The sequence below is a fragment of the Ruditapes philippinarum genome, unplaced genomic scaffold (assembly GCF_026571515.1).
Source record: "Ruditapes philippinarum isolate M1 unplaced genomic scaffold, ASM2657151v2 ctg1371_1_1_1_1, whole genome shotgun sequence".
Classification (NCBI taxonomy): Eukaryota; Metazoa; Mollusca; class Bivalvia; order Venerida; family Veneridae; genus Ruditapes; species Ruditapes philippinarum.
The window spans coordinates 88822-105342 of record NW_026861298.1 but is presented as its reverse complement, the minus strand read 5'-3'; the positions used below and the strand labels follow the sequence as shown (position 1 = coordinate 105342).

Genomic DNA, 16521 nt, shown 5'->3' with positions numbered 1-16521 from the left:
ATAAGAATACTGGATAGTTTAACATGGTTTTTGTGTATTTGACTATGGTACAAAAGTTATGTCATTATAAAATTAAGTTTTAAGTTCTTAACATTAATATACGCCTACGATCTTATGTAGTTACGTTTGTTCGTATTCACCAATCAATTTAGCCGTCATATTATTCTAAAAATAGACCAACCAGAAATAACTGTTCTATTTACTGTCTTCGATATTTTTTGTTCGGTCCTACTACGAAACGTAAAGAGGTCGTTATATATTAACGTAACGTGTTCACGAAAGTTAACGTGGTTGTCAGAAAGGTTGCCTGAGGCAAAAGTCGTTGTGTATAAGAAAACAAATGATGGTTTTATTCACTAATATATTCATTTTTGCTTCAGTTTAGTTAAAAGTAGGCTTAAGACGCTACTTTATCATTTTTAAATTAACGCCAGTGCATGGATTTTTAAACGTTAACGTTAGATCGAAGTCAAAGTGTACTCGAGTTTAACTGAGAAATTCTTGACTGTATATTCAATATCACATTGAAAAGTATTAAGTTTTGAATACAATTGACACATTTAATGGATAATTCGAACAGGTGTTATCCCATTTAATACAACGTGACGAAATGTACAGACGTAATTCTAGTTCGATTATTTCGTTTGTTTACGTACATTGTAATTATTTTTTGCATATTCGTAAAGTACAGCACATATTAAGGATAAAGGTTGAGGTTGTTTTAGTGTAGTGATTGAAGATGGACTATGGTTCTTCAATAATCTTGAGGCTACTAAAAAACTGTATATTTTTATTTTGTTGAAAGTTCACTAAAGACATAATATTGAATGAGTACTCAATCTTTTTCACGCGGTGTTATTCATAAACAGACATTTCGACTATATGTTTGACAGCTTTATCAAGTGATAATATGATGTGTTATTTTCCCCCCTGTTAGTAATGGTATATAATTGTTCTACATGCTTATATATCTAGATATATATATTGGAATATTAACACCAGGCAATGGCAGCGTTGAAACTACTTATGCATTTTTTCTTGTTACAAATGTTCCTTTTCGGATGTGACGCAAAACGTTTACATCGAGTGAGAAGGGGCTGGTTCTCTAACGGGAAACCTACCGAAGTGCAGTGTGCCTTTAATCCGTGCTCCGTACCCGGATTCTGTGGTACCGGTCGTACGTGTGTGATGGATGATAACTGTCGACATCATTGTGAATGCGAAAACGGATCTTCTCATGAGGAATGCAAAGAAATCACATTGTCACAGGTAGCGACGCCGAAACCTGCAAAATGCACGTTCAATCCATGTGCAAGTCCTGCATTTACATGTGATGGTGGTAGAAAGTGCGTGCTTAATGATTTGTGCATGCCTGAATGTGCCTGCTTGGATGGTTCAACACATTCAAGTTGTCTCGATGAAACTGATGAAACTACAACAAAACATACTATCAACGTAACAACCAAAGCAGATAAATGTGAAACCGGAGGAGTAACATGCAAGAACGGCCAATGTGTTGAAAAAGGGGTCAAATACACGTGTATATGTGATAAGGGATGGTCAGGTTTCACGTGTAACGAAAGCAAATGTACAATGGAATGCTCGGAAGGTTTTTATTGTCATTTTGTTACTCCCTCAGTGCAAATATGTGTAGAAATTCTCCAGGAAAAGACAACTATGCAAACAACTTTATCAACGCAGACAACAGAAATAAGCGTGATTTCTAACGTGTGTAATGGCAGTTATATCGATCATAATTATCAAGAACGAAAATGCCCGTCCGGAACCGCGTGCAAATACGGAATATGTGACAGTGACGGCGATTCTGAAAAGTGCAAGTGTGACGCCGGGTCGACGGGAACGCTGTGCGAATACAAATGCTGCCGAGACTGTGGAAACTTTGGAACATGTACTATTGACGATGAGCGAGGGGAAATTTGCAAGTGTCATGAAGACTACATAGGGGTTAACTGCACGGGAACGAGCTCGCATTTAAATGGTATGTTTACTTTATTTCTTATCACATGTACTTGTTTTAAATATTTAAAAATCGATTAAGGAAAAATATATTGGAATAAATGTTGGAATAAAGTTAGACAAGAATAATTATGTAAGAATGTTTATTAGCAGTAATGCACATTTTACATAACTTATATTGTTTCAGCTGTTTCTCGTGTACTTTTATCATTCTTATCTTTTTTATTTCTCAACATGTCCATGATCATAAGAGAATAATTGTTGGTTCTTATACGAGAGTTGCTATTTCATAAGGGTGTCACGTTTATCTGTTTAAACGGGTACGCGTCGGTTTTTAGCTAAAACACGGTTAGAAAATTCAATAACCGGTAACCGAGGTTACTGTAGTATTTGACTAAAGGGTGGAAAAAGTTTTTAATTGATTCTAAATATTACCTTACTTTTTTATGACAAGATATGACAATTGTTTGTATTTAAGTTGTACTCAACAATGTATTTTCCCGATCTGATAGAATACGGTACGACCCTAGTAGCGGAAAATAGTTATTCCATATTCGGATATGTATTGTAATAATTTTGAATACAACAAAATATGAACAAAATGGCATATCTTGTCGTAAAGAAACAAAGTTAATGTTGAAAATCTAAGGATTTCATTAGTACGTTCGGTTAAACGTTCAACACGGTTATTAAGTCGCCGTTTAAAGGGTTAGCATTTTTCCTTACAAAGTATTTCATGTACACGTGTTCTCATTTCATGTACACAATCATGTATATATAGTTTAATTCAGCCTGTTTTTGTTTTAAGCCCGCAGTTTTAACACATTCAACGAGGCTGATCGAATCCTTAAAAAATTCACTTGTTTAAAACACACAAATTGTGGAACCCTTTAAAGTTATCAAAGTTGCATTGGAGCTGATTAAAGCTGCGGTCTCACTTACTCCCGGCAGAGCCCAGAACCATCCCGGTAAGTTACCCCGGCAGCACTACGGTAATTCCCAACTAACCACCCAGGATGCGCTCCGGATCATCCAGGCAGAGCCCAGGTGAAGCTACGGTTCATGCCGGTGCTTCCCCGGTCGTACCCGGGTGACGCCGGAAGAGCCCCGTTCGATCCAGGCAGAGCCCAGGCAGAGCTCAAGACGATCCAGGCAGAGCCCCGGTAGTACCCCGGTGGATTGAAAACGCGCGAAAATGATTACATGTACATTGATACATAATTTTTATTTAATATAATATCTATTGTTCCAGAATAGTAATTCATGATGATTTTCTGAAAATTCCTTATGCAAGACTGGATAGAAGTGAAAAGGGAAGGGTTTAATACAAACAAGTGCAATCATCGCAAATTGTCGTGATTCTTTTGAAATGAACCGTGCTTTGCCGGGGCTCTACCGGGATCAACCGTAGCTCCATCGTCATCCTCCGGAGCTCTGCCGGCATCCTCCGGGGCTCTGCCGGCATTCACCGGGGGCTCTGTCAGCATTCACCGGAGCTCTACCGTAGCTCTACCGGCTATATCATACCCCGGATCATCCCCGGTTTGTGCCGGCAGAGCTACGGTGCTTCCCCGATGTAACCCCGGTCGTTCCCGTCAGAGCTAAGGATGAAGCCGGCAAACCTATACTTCCCGGATCATCCCGGACCACCCCGGTGATATCCGGGGTCGAATGCCGGATGTTCCCGGATCATCCAGGACGTTGCCGTCAAAGTTACGGATGTACCCCGGTTGTTCCCGGTCGTTCCCGGATCACCCCGGACGTCTACCGGGGCTCTGCCGGGATGTAAGTGAGACTGTAGCTTTAAATGTTTTAAATATATCAAATATAACTAAATCTGGTCACACGACCATTATCTTTCATTAATTACAATAACTCATTATGACAATGTTAACAAGTCCTATGACAACAATAAGAGCTATTGTAAAACACTTCCATGCACCAATCATACTTTATTAGGTCATATTTGTGCATGTAGATATCGAGGCTTACTTAAATGAATACAATTCGGAACTATTTTCTTCATTACTTAATATTTTTTTATCGTCATACTTCTTTATATTTATTTCAAAGACACTTGGGGCTCAGATCCTCTTCCTCCCTCCCCATTTATGTATTATCAAGTAATTAAATCTTTGTTTTACTTTATTAACCCGCATACAAATATTATACAATCGTGTGGATGATATGTAAGTTACTACGTGGTCAACTAGTTCTTAAATTATCCAAACATTTGTAGTGATTAGTATTGAAACTTTTTTTCCTGCCCAGTAACGTCAATGAACAGTTTCGATTTTTCACAGAAGCATTCTTGAGTGAATATGTGTCCTTTTGTTGTAATTCTGGTGACAGGGCAAATACAGCAAACTAAAATCTTAAACTCTGCCCGGCGTGTTTGTCATCATTTTGAATGTTATAACTTAGGCCAACTACAAAGACAAAAAGGTACTTGAGCCACTAAAAGAATAGCAAACCCGCAAACAGTCAATTTTTTATAGCTGCACAAATTTTGTATTTTAGTACTCTGGGATTGATTCACAGAAAAATGCATGAGTTTGCTAATAAATTGAACATATGTTTTAGAAAGAAATTGTATTTTATGAGGGTAATTAATGTCTAACAATTGTATTTCTAGATCGAGTGTGTCACGGTTTCAATAAAGGATGGCTTCTTATCAAGAAAATTCAATAATTATTTGCAATAATTATGGAAGATTGTTCACACAAAAATTATATAGCTCATCCTGCTGAATACGTCATGCTAATAAAACAACAACAACAACAACAACAACAGCAAAATTCTTTGCACGCCTTGTTTCTATCGAACTTGCGTTTAAATGTAAATTTTTTTTAATTTCCAATACGCTTTTTTATGAACACAGTTATCTACATGCACTGACAAACTGCTTTTTTCAATAGTTCATCATTGGTGTTTAATTAATGATATTATATATAATAATTGAATGTAATTAACTCAAGCACGATTCACACTCGCATGAAGAAATACGATTATCAATTCTAAAAAATATATAAATTTTCAACATTAAGCAACACTCACTAGACAGTAGGTATTGAGCTGAATTTAATTACCCTATCCGAACGGTCAATTAAAATAGGAAAGACCGAATAATACGGCATTGCCTCTTATTTGGTTTATTTGAGTTTCTCCAATTTTCTTGAAACTTTGTTTCGAGAAATAAACGCAGCTGAACTCAAATTTATCGGACTGTAACGATCTGTAACGTAATTTTTGCTTGTTTCTTTACCCGCTGTTTTCCTGCTATTACTCTTTAAATAGTAATAAAAACACGACCAGGTACATAAGAAACGAATTACGATATAAAGTCGTTGCAACAGAATGAATTGACTTTTACCGATCAATGGTGCTTATGGCAAGAGGGCTATCAGCATGTTGAGAACTGATTACATTGTATCGAGAAGTTTGGTTCCTACTCCTGTTAGTGGCTGTAATTGTCATGTATAGCACTGCTGCATGGGGACCTGTGATATACGTGTAGTTAGCCAGATTATGTGAATATGGACCCGCTAATTTTGGAATTGACAAATTGACACAAAGTATTTTCTATTTAGCGAAAAGAAATTTCAACGAAATAAAGGATGCTAAAATGATATTAAAATAATCACTTTCAAGAAACATTTCAGAAAGCAACTGATATTTTTGTTTTTGAATTTATATGAATGTGTTTTACTTATATGCAATAATAAGCGAATGATACAATCAACATGATACATATAGCACATACAAGCGCGTTTATAAAAATAACATTGTTCATGTCACGTAAAAATATTGTAATTTAGCATCACGCATATAGTGTAAAGAACAAAGCAATTTTACATGAATGCTCTTCCATAATTATGATTGTCAAGTCTTTTAAAGGGCAATAAATAATAGAAAATAATGACATCATAATATCATACTAATTGGGCTTGCATCATAAATACATTCAATTGTTATCGAACGAAAAACATAAAATATGTTTTTTTTGGCAGATAATTTTCTGTTACGGTTAAGATACATTTGTAATAAGAAATCTATAACACATAAACTCAAGACTTCGATTGTAAATGAATGAATGAATGAATGAATGAATGAATGGATGAATTGAATAAATGAATGAATGAATGAATGAATGAATGAATGAATGAATGAATCAGTCAAGATACGTTAAAATGTTGTTAGCACAACCCGATATACATGTATATTTATAAATTGTCAAGGCAAAAACAAACTACTTTATCAAATAAATCATCGAACTTCTACTATATATAAGTGCAGCGACATTATAAGAGCACATTGTTAAGAAAATATTGTAAAATCTAAATAGAATTGTAAATATTGACTAAGCCAATAAACGTTTTATTTATTTCACCCGAGAGGCGCACCTTTATTTTCACGATGTTATCTACACCAGTGTATAGCAAAATTCTACGTCAGCGAATGAAATAGACCGTGCAGTGTTTATCTTGTTGTTTTCTAAAAAAAAAACATTAACATAGGACGGGCAGAAAGAACATACCGTAAAGTTTCTTTTATTGGATTATACAAAAAATAAATAATAATAAAACATACACCGTTCGTGTTCTGTTTGTCAGGAAAGGATTTAAGTTATTTTTATACATTATTACCATCTCTGTAAATTTCGTACCGGATGTTATTAAATTCGGATAACATTTGCATGTAGAAATTTTATATTTACATATTGGACATTATGCCATATAAGAGGTCTAAATTAAGACGAAATAGAAATTGAATGGGACTTAAAAATGCATACTGAAGAGATATTTATTGTTACATTTACTGTTCTTTTTATAACAAATGTCGAATCTCAGACTTTATGTGCATTTGACCCGTGTATAATACCAAACGTTTGCAATGGAATGACATGCTTTCTTGGTGACGATTGTCAACAATTCTGTGCATGTGACGAGAATTCTGTCGCAGACGACTGTAAAAATATCACTATGACAACTTCAACATCCGTGACTTCTACTGTAACTGAAAAGAAGGTGTTTCACTGTAAGTGTGAAAATAGTGATTGTTTAATAGCACGTGAAAATTTGTCGTTTTGTTATTGTGATACCGGCTGGGGAGGAGAGAGGTGCGACACTCCATGCTTATTGAACTGTTCAGAAAGTGAGAGGTGTTTTCCTGTGCCTGACATTCCGATTATGTCTTATTGTAAGAAGTTTACAGAAGACGAAGAAGACACCACGACCTTGGCCCCGGTCATCACTTCCGAGTACTCTAATAAGAGAACATACAACGTATGTGACTCTTCGTACACGTTACGTCCGGAATCAGAAAGAATATGTAATGGTTGGCCATGTCAGTATGGAACATGTGAATCGAACGGGACCTTAGTATGGTGTAACTGTGACCCAGGAGCAATAGGTATTGTGTGCAACAGAAAATGCTGTAAAACGTGTTTGTATGGGTCTTGTTTCTATGACAATGAAAGAGATACTGAGCTATGTAATTGTCATGCCAACTATTCTGGACCGTTCTGCGAAAGATGGGACCCACCAAGTAAGTAACTGTATATGGCGGAAACGTTTACATTAATCCGTAAAGAAACACAATACATGTTTCCTTAAATCGGGGTTATTGAAAGTATATGTTTGCATATTTGTTATCGAAAAAAAAACGCGCATATAGTTGTGGGATTTTTTAAATAGCTTATGGCATAAAGGTGCTTTCAAACATTTTGACCACCAATCTTGAAGCCGGGATAATATCCACTTGTAAATGACTTCTTAAAATTATACCTTTCTTGTAAATATGCAATTCTTCTTTATCAAACTTATTTGTGTAAACGATGTGAAATCTTCCGATTGATGCACTCACAAAAATTATAAGTGACTCAGCGGCTATGAATAACACTAATCACTTCTCGTGCAGACACTACATGTATATAATTATGCATTATCACGGTTCTGTTTGTATAAAGTTAAGGGTGGTTTTTCTGGCTGATATTCGTTTCAAAATTGATCAAAATCACAAGCGGAACAACATAAATAACCACACATAATAGGAACCAGTATCCTTTTAAACAAAACCACATATATTCAAAATATCATTGTGGCATTTTATATGAACAAGTAATTAACCATTTAAATATTTTCATAGATATAGAAAATATGTGAGTGTAGAATGTCTGAAATATGTCCATGGATGAAAAAATCACAAACACTTATCGCTCTAAACTATGGAAAGAAATAATGATGTAGTAGAAGGGATGTGCAATATATCATAATATATTGGATATCGCAATATTTTATCCCACAATGCTATGTCGCAAAAAAAATGAATTAGAAGTGTTCCCAACTTGTAATTTGACTTCAAATGACATTTACATACAGTTGTTTAAACTCTTTCATTTACAATCCCGCGAAATCTTTGATGAAAGGGTCTCTTGATTAAATTGGGACATAATAAGATTTATGCTAATTTTCATGAAAAATTTGAAAATGTAAATATATCTATAGTGAAGTGTACAAAGAATGTAGGAAAGCAATTTACATTATATAAACAGCACTTGCATTCTAAGTAAATTACTAAGGTCAGAACATACAAAAAATAACACTTACACCGTTAGTCAAGCAGTAGAAATATGGTGATAAATACTGTAAAATCAGTCATTAGACGCACATAGCATGTAATTTGTTACTTGAATCTATTTCATTTGATTTTTTTCCCTCAAGTTTGATTTTCTTAAAAAATTTGACTCTTTAAGTCAAAGTTCTAGATTTTCAAGTATTTTATATAGTTAACAATTTATTGCAACGTGTCTTTAAAGATCGTTATTCATTGCAATATGATTTTTTCTTTGCAATACCCAGCTTACTCGTTGTTATTTTTGATACAGCTTGTTTTATGTGGTAAGTAATGAGGTATTTAGAATGATTACCAAATAACCTGAAACATTATATATCCGGGTTTACTAAACAGTACACATTACACTCAATATGTATTTAATGACTTTTTTGAAATGTTTTTAATAACGACTGGTACCGGTAAAACTGTTACTTTTTCCAGAGTTTCTAGAGACTTTTCTGGAAACTACTAGAAGTTACGAGACGAAAACAGTTTTTTTCACAGAACAAAATATTCACAATACTTATAATGAAACGCTGCGTGTAAAATCAGATAGAACATGTGATAGATTTTCATAGGAATGCAAGTACAGCGTATGTAAATTTGATCAAGAATTACAAGAAATTGTATGTATATGTGACAATGGTGCATTCGGTAAACCTTGTAAAACATAGATGTTGTAAACCATGTTTTCTTGTCCCATCCTCTTCTTATTTGTTGTAAAGTAACAAGTACCTGTCTGAAATAAACCTTCTTATTTGTTGTAAAGTAACAAGTACCTGTCTGAAATAAACCAACAAATATAGACATTTGTCATGTGTTTTATTTGTAGTTGTTAAAAATATGTTTTTTATTATACATGCATGTAGTACTTTTTAACTAAGAAAAATATGAAACTAGTAAATGTTTCTTCAGATAATGAAAACATATTCTTTGTTGTTGTTGTTGTTGTTTGTTGTAGAAAACCGATACTTCAATTGTCAATATTTTTCAAACAGGGTGGTTAATTTTTGTATTTTTTTTTTTTTTTGTATTTATGTCCAGAATATAGTACAGTATATTAATATAAAGTGTTTAATGCCAATACATCTAATATCTTAACACTGTCATGAAAATTTTATCTTAATATCTAAAAATAAAGTAATAATTCGGATTTCATCACGCTACATGATTTATTTTAGTTAATTCATTTTATTTTTTCACCCATTTTGTTACCTTATGCAAGCTTAAATTAAAATATCTTAATAATACATTGCATGCTAGGCTTAGTAACCTGTCATAAGAATCAGCTTAGCCAAAATTAATGTAATTTATATGGTTTTCATTTTGTTGAAGGGGGAAATGAAGGCGAAACTCATGTCCAAAGCCGCGTGAGTAATCACAGTACTTATTTGTGTTTCTTTTGTTTTAATTATTACAGCAACATATGCGCCACCGGAGGAAGTGACGTGGCATTACTGGGTAGTTGGCGCATGCGTATTACTCCTACTGATCCTCATAGCGTTAATGGTTGTAGTTCCATACATTTTATGGAGAAATCGGGTCATACTCGTCATGAAGTTCGTACATTACTTTCAAGGTTACGAGGATGATGGTAAGTGGAATAAAAGTACAAGAAGTCGCAATGGTGTTATTCCCAGATTTAATATGTTATCCACGTAATATTTTACGCCACTTAATTTATAATGTGACTGTAATTTATAAAGGGAATGTTTTATTTATAAAGCAAATATAAGTAAAAAAAATCGTCTTTAGTATAATAATGGCTTGCTAATGTACAATGTGAATGAATTTTCTTTTCTTGCAGACGACAGGCAATGGGACGCGTTTATCTCTTATAAATCTAACAAAGCAGACGAACAGTTTGTGGTCAAAACATTGTTTCCAATGCTCGAGAGGGAAATGGGATTTAAAATCAACGTACATTTCAGAGACTTTGTGCCGGGAGAAAGTAGGTTTTTCATTTTTTTACATTGCACATGATATTATCCGCAAGAAGAAAACATTTAGACATTTGGGTATCCAAATTGAGAGGTATTTTAGCTCATTAATGACATTAATGAGCATGTATGGTACATGCATTCTGATTTTCAGTAAGCATGTGTTTTGGATTTTGATTTGAAGTGTCTATAGTCTAAAATAAAATTGGTTGATTTTTTTTACCGGTATCAGCAAGAATTAAATAATTTATTGGTACCAACCATTTATATACAGTCATGAGACACACTTGTTTTAATGTCAAAGTATTATATGCCAACTTACTTTATCTTTAAACATTTATCTATTTATAGACTATTAGTACAATATCTTCTCTACATTTTCACTATCATTTGCTCTAATTGTAATCCAAATTCTAGAGACGAGAACTTCAGGTAATTTTGTCGTAGAAAAATGCATTGGTAACGGTTTAGAAGGGAAGGAAAGGCATTCAGACTTAGTAGCTTTATAAAGAGAAAATCAGGTCTATTGTCAACACTAAGCTTCCATTTTTCAATGTTGAACGTTTTGAAGACATTTAGTCCAATTACTTTTTATGCGCCCGAAGACCTTCGGGCGTATTATGATATGGTGTTTTCCGTCCGTCTGTCTGTCTGTCGGTCCGTCCGTCTGACTGACTGACTGACCGTCATTGTATTAGGCATGTAAGTATGTTATGTATAAACCTTGATCAAGTTCGATTTTGGCTGCAATACTTTACTCATTTATGAAAGAGTTATGCCTCTTCTAAGACAATTTGTTAGTGAAACTATTGGTTTCAACAGAATTACTTTTGAAAAATTTCAATGAATCTTTTTTCTATTTGACATGCAAGTATGTTATATCAAAATATAACAAGTTATGTTCGATCTTCATTGAAATCAACTGATTATTGGAAGAGCTATGCCCCATTTAAAATTTTACTTCTTTCAAATGTGTTTTGTAATTTATATTCTAACTATTACTACTATGATTACTCACAGGTGAACGTCGCGTAGCCATGACTTAGACTATACCCCCGTTCCCCCTCTACAACCCAAAACCCTTAAACATCATCCAAACATCATAATATTGACAAAAATAAATTTTATGAAAAAAAAAATTATGACTCTAAAAAAGTATTACGGTATTTTACTCTACTTTCATTTTACATAGAAATATCAATTATCAGCGCATATATTCATCAATTTTTCACCGATCTTAACAATCCTAGTGTCAAATCTTATATAAATAAATACTTTTAAGAAAACAACACTGACACCTTCGCTGATTTATTGACGACGGCTTGTAATAATAACATAGCAGTCTTTAATCTATTGTACTGTCCTTTATGTGACAATGTGTAAATTGTTGATTTTCTGTTAGTTGAGGTTTGTATTTGGATGTGAACATGATGTATACATATGATGTCTGAAGTTGCATGATATTAAAATAATTTAATGTTTTTGAATACATGTGAGTGTAGTGTGTGTGCTTTTTAAATGACTATAAACTTGTATATTTTGAGGTGCTTTTGATATATAGATATGTTGTCATTTGGTATGTATTTATAAATATGCAGACTTTTATTTGTTGTGTTTGTAAAGATATTTTTGTTCAATTATATTAAAGTAGATATCGTGCGCTTTGTATATTGGATGATATAAAATAAAGTATTAGAATATAGAGAATTTATACTACAAAATATCTTCGTGGCCGGATAGTTCATTAGATATTACTTGACCCTATGGTATATTACTTGACCCTATGGTATATAATATGTTCGAGTTACACAAGTGTGTTCGGATCCTGAAAGAACATTATCTTGGAAAGTCGGATTTACTACTGCGGTTCCCCCGCTTGTGCATGAAATAATGAATGTGTTTATATATTTACCATACGAAAAAATTTTTAATGTAAGTTTAAAAAATAAGATTTTGATGTAGGAAATGAAGTATTTCTTTTAAAAATAACCAACACAATCATTTCATAGTAATAATATTAGTTAGTTGAACTTTGATATAATTATGGGATCTGTTTTAAACTGGAAATATCTTTAGAAATTAACAATTTTTGATAATGTGAAATCTTCCGCAGGTGACACTTTATAAATATTGCAGTGGTTAAATGTGTATGAAATAAGTACAAGGCTCTTGATTTAATTGATTTTATTTGATGATTTTATCTTAATAAAATAGAATTACTCCCATTGTTGGGAAACCATTAATGTCATGGAAAATAACTTTTATTATTTTATTGACACAGTCGGTTGAAACTTTAATGTGAAATATAGCTTTAAATACCGGGAGATAAATTTTTTAATTGTGCGTTGTATTTCTAAATATAATGTGAACTTGTCATTTTAAATTCACTTTTCTAATTCGTTTTGTATTACCTTGTAATGCTAGATTGATTTTGTCATCTATCCACCCACATTTTGTCTATTTCATTGTGCATCACAGAGTACACAATTACAATCTTGGTGTTTAAGCTTTGTATACCAGTTGTCATTATAAAAATCTTCCTGTGATGTTGAGACATAGAAGAAAATACTGAAGATAAAATGTATCGCCCATTACTACTATTAGATTGCCCGTATATGATCCGTACGTCTTGGTGACGTGTCTATCGTTTGTCAGTCTGTCATGCAGTTTTTATACATACGCATTAATAAGATATATTTAGACAAAAAAAGTTCCGTTCCTTTTTTATATTTGTTTGAAAGATTCGCCATATACATTGTTTAATCAATATGAAATTCAATATTCTAATTGCAATTGGTTCTGCTTATTAATGCATATTTTTCATAACAAAAAATGAGATAAAATAAAAATAAATAAAAAAGCTAACCATATTGGAAAGGAAAAAAACAAGCCACTATTACACTGTTCAACTGACAAGTTGTCTTTCATTTATTCCTTATATAGCAATCGCAAACAACATCATCTCGGCGGTGCAATGTTCTAGAAGAACAATCATGATCATAACTCCATCTTATGTCACGAGTGAATTCACCAAGTTTGAATACCAGGTGGCGCAACAAGAAATGCTGAAGAGAAAACACAGAATCATCCCAATTCTGTTTGACGACATTTCCGAATGCAAAGATGCAATGGACCCAAACTTAAAGGTTATTTTAAATTCGGGTAAGACACACTTTTATATTTATTTTGAAAGAGGTGTTGGAGCACCACACTAAATACCGTATTCCGGTATATACCGGACAAGGCGCTTGAATGATTTTACGTTAAAATCTCAACTTTTCACCCAAAAGAATGAACTTTAAAATGTCTAATTAATCTCTTCACGCCGATTTATATACGATAATAAATAAAAACGTAAGAATGGGCGAAAAAAGCGATATTTTGTTTACTTCTGCAAGCTTCTGGAGGTACTGCTTCAACAGTGTAGTGAGTTAAATGCATTTATTATTGCATACCATTCTTGTATGCTTCCTTGTCTTAATAATGATTATATTTATTTTGCAGTGACATACATTGAATGGCCAAAAGATGGCGATGAGAAAAAAATAGCGAAATTTTGGAAGCGGATAGAACTCTCTATGCCCAAAATAAAGAATCGTTCATTGGATATTGACAATGACAAAACTAACACGAACGGCGTTGTGAAAATGACAAAACCAGATGATATCAATATATCATTGTCAAATAAAACAGGGAAAAATAAAACTGAAATCCCAAAAAGTAATATATACAATATGATTGACGAGTTAAAACTTGATCCTGAAGAGGTATATGACACTCTAAATGAATCAGAGATGCAGTCAAAAGTGATAAAAAAGAGTACCCGACAGCAGAATGGTTATAATAATGCACCGCAACAGAAGTTCTAGATTATATCTGTGTTCATGTTAATTATAAAATATCAAAACTGTCAATTACGAAGAGAAAGTTAAAACTTTCCTGACGTAGACATTCGGTACAAGCGAAGGTAAAATGTCATTTGGTGAAGACATTAGTTTTGGTTTTGCATATGACATAACGTTTTGCGGTATTTTTATTCAGAAGTATACACGTATGTCTGGTTGTGGTTAAAAAGTAAAGTATTTGCTGGTTTAAGTTTAAATTACTAGTATCCTGTTTGTGTTTAGAATTAAAAATTAACATTTAGGCATAGATTGGAGTCTGGTTGAAAGCATCAGCATCATTAGAATCGATGTATGTTAACATGACATTATGCTCGTTTTTATATATTTCAAAAGATTTACTATTATTAAAGTCATTGACCAAGCACTAATGCAAGAAATAGGATGGATACAACATAAATACTGCCTAAAATAAGAAAAGATGTACCTTTTACGTTACAGATACATTCTGAAGGATATTTCAATGAGTCACTTTGTTTATTGATTATTTGAACAGTCTGGCAAAATGTTAAGTTGTTCATTTTTTACTATTACCTGAACATTAATCATTATAATATTGATTTATTGTCAAATGATAAAGTGCTCAAGAACAACAACCATAACAATCTTGAAACAACTATGTTAAAGTAGACTTATTTCCCTTAGCTAGAGTGTATTTTAAACCTTTTTTTCTGACCGTTAACATTGACAGGACGATACAGTCTAAAAAACTTTTAAAAAGAGCCAATACTATCAACTAAAAGGGACTCCACTGAGGTTTTTTGACATGATAGAACTGGAAATAATTTTTCGAGATTAATGGTTAATTTGATGTAGGTCTAGACCAATAACTTCTGTGTAAATGTTCAGATCATTTACTCACTCCGTTTTTCCAGAATAATTATTCTTATTGTGAAAAAGGACCCAAAATTGAAAAGCGTTCCAACGCTTTTCGATCTAATTGGACTTAAAATTGCACAAAAATATGATTTTAAAATTATTTCTGAGTACATGTATTTTCTTATCATCTTTTGCAATCTTTCTGTTATAAGTGTCCCAGATGATCTATGTAGAAAATTCAAATTATCTTATGTTTGATGCTTTTGTACCTCAGTGGAGTTCCTTTATATGAAATGTTACATGTTAGAGGCGTAATTAGTGTTTTATACTTGAGTGTTGCTAATAGCCAACGTCATGCCGAGTATGTGATTTTCGTCACACCTCCTTAACGAATGACAGTAAACTATGAAATTCTCTCTAAAAGATCATAATTATGTTTTAAGACCTCTGGAGCAGGGAATGGGATGATCACTTTTATGAGGCTACTCGAATACAGTATACTGTAACATTCAATTTATCACATATCCAAAATAATAGCTATTCAAAGGAAAAAAGAATAACTTTTTCATCGTCTCGGTCACTATAATAAATCATTTTTTTTTTACTCAAAAGTTCGTTTGATGCAGGTTTTCAACCTGGAACAATAAAAGCAGGGTAATTACCCACCTAACTGCGCTATTTCCGGAGGTGATAATGATATGAAAAATAAACACGTTAAACTGGTGTATCCGTCGTCTCAACATGACTCAAGTTTGTCTTTATATTTATATTCATGTAAAATATGTAAATTTCCAGGAACATTTGACATGTAACTACGTAGCCATTGATACTTGAACATCAATTAAAATTACTTTTAAACATATTTTCTGCATATTTTAACAAAGATATGCAAGAAAAATAAATCATAAACAGAACTTGTCCAACAAAGCTTAAAAAGGATGAAGTATATAGGTAAAAGTAAAATGCATGACCCTGTTCCTGGAAATGCCCATGTCTGAATTAAAATGTTTGAAATTAAATGATGCGTTAGTTTTGTGTATCTAAAACAACAGTTTATACAACACCTACTGAGACTGAAAATCGACAAAATAGTCGAACGTACACATCACATTGGCGATTCGTGAGGAACTCACACGTATGTCTCACAGGTGTGATGTATTCGCACCCAATTGTCACTTCATGTGACAAATGCGTTTTGTGAAAATTGAGGTTCAACAGTGCAGTCCAAGAGAAAAACAACAAATTGTATTCATACATTTCAAGAAAAA

At 33.1% G+C, this 16521-nt stretch overlaps 1 protein-coding gene across 2 annotated transcripts; it reads left to right on the top strand.

The window, feature by feature from the left end:
* The first annotated feature begins 389 nt into the window (after nucleotides 1–389).
* LOC132715164 (uncharacterized) lies at nucleotides 390–16272 on the top strand. 2 transcript variants are annotated; one of them, XM_060698141.1, is made up of 5 exons: nucleotides 390–1999; nucleotides 10013–10186; nucleotides 10400–10543; nucleotides 13476–13694; nucleotides 14037–16272. In XM_060698141.1, exons 1-5 carry the CDS (start codon nucleotides 1006–1008, stop codon nucleotides 14399–14401), a joined length of 1896 nt encoding a protein of 631 aa, XP_060554124.1. In that variant the 5' UTR covers nucleotides 390–1005; the 3' UTR covers nucleotides 14402–16272. The 2 variants fall into 2 exon arrangements, with proteins under 2 accessions (XP_060554124.1, XP_060554125.1); XM_060698142.1 differs by lacking the exon at nucleotides 390–1999 and adding an exon at nucleotides 6422–7524.
* Nucleotides 16273–16521: the final 249 nt, after the last annotated feature.

Bases quoted from the DNA above. Each gene is read 5' to 3' on its own strand.
- LOC132715164 (XM_060698141.1), top strand. From the start codon at position 1,006: ATGGCAGCGTTGAAACTACTTATGCATTTTTTCTTGTTACAAATGTTC. The intron at 10,544-13,475 runs GTAGGTTTTTCA...TTCCTTATATAG, and splicing joins AGACTTTGTGCCGGGAGAAA to CAATCGCAAACAACATCATC. The intron at 13,695-14,036 runs GTAAGACACACT...TTTATTTTGCAG, and splicing joins AAAGGTTATTTTAAATTCGG to TGACATACATTGAATGGCCA.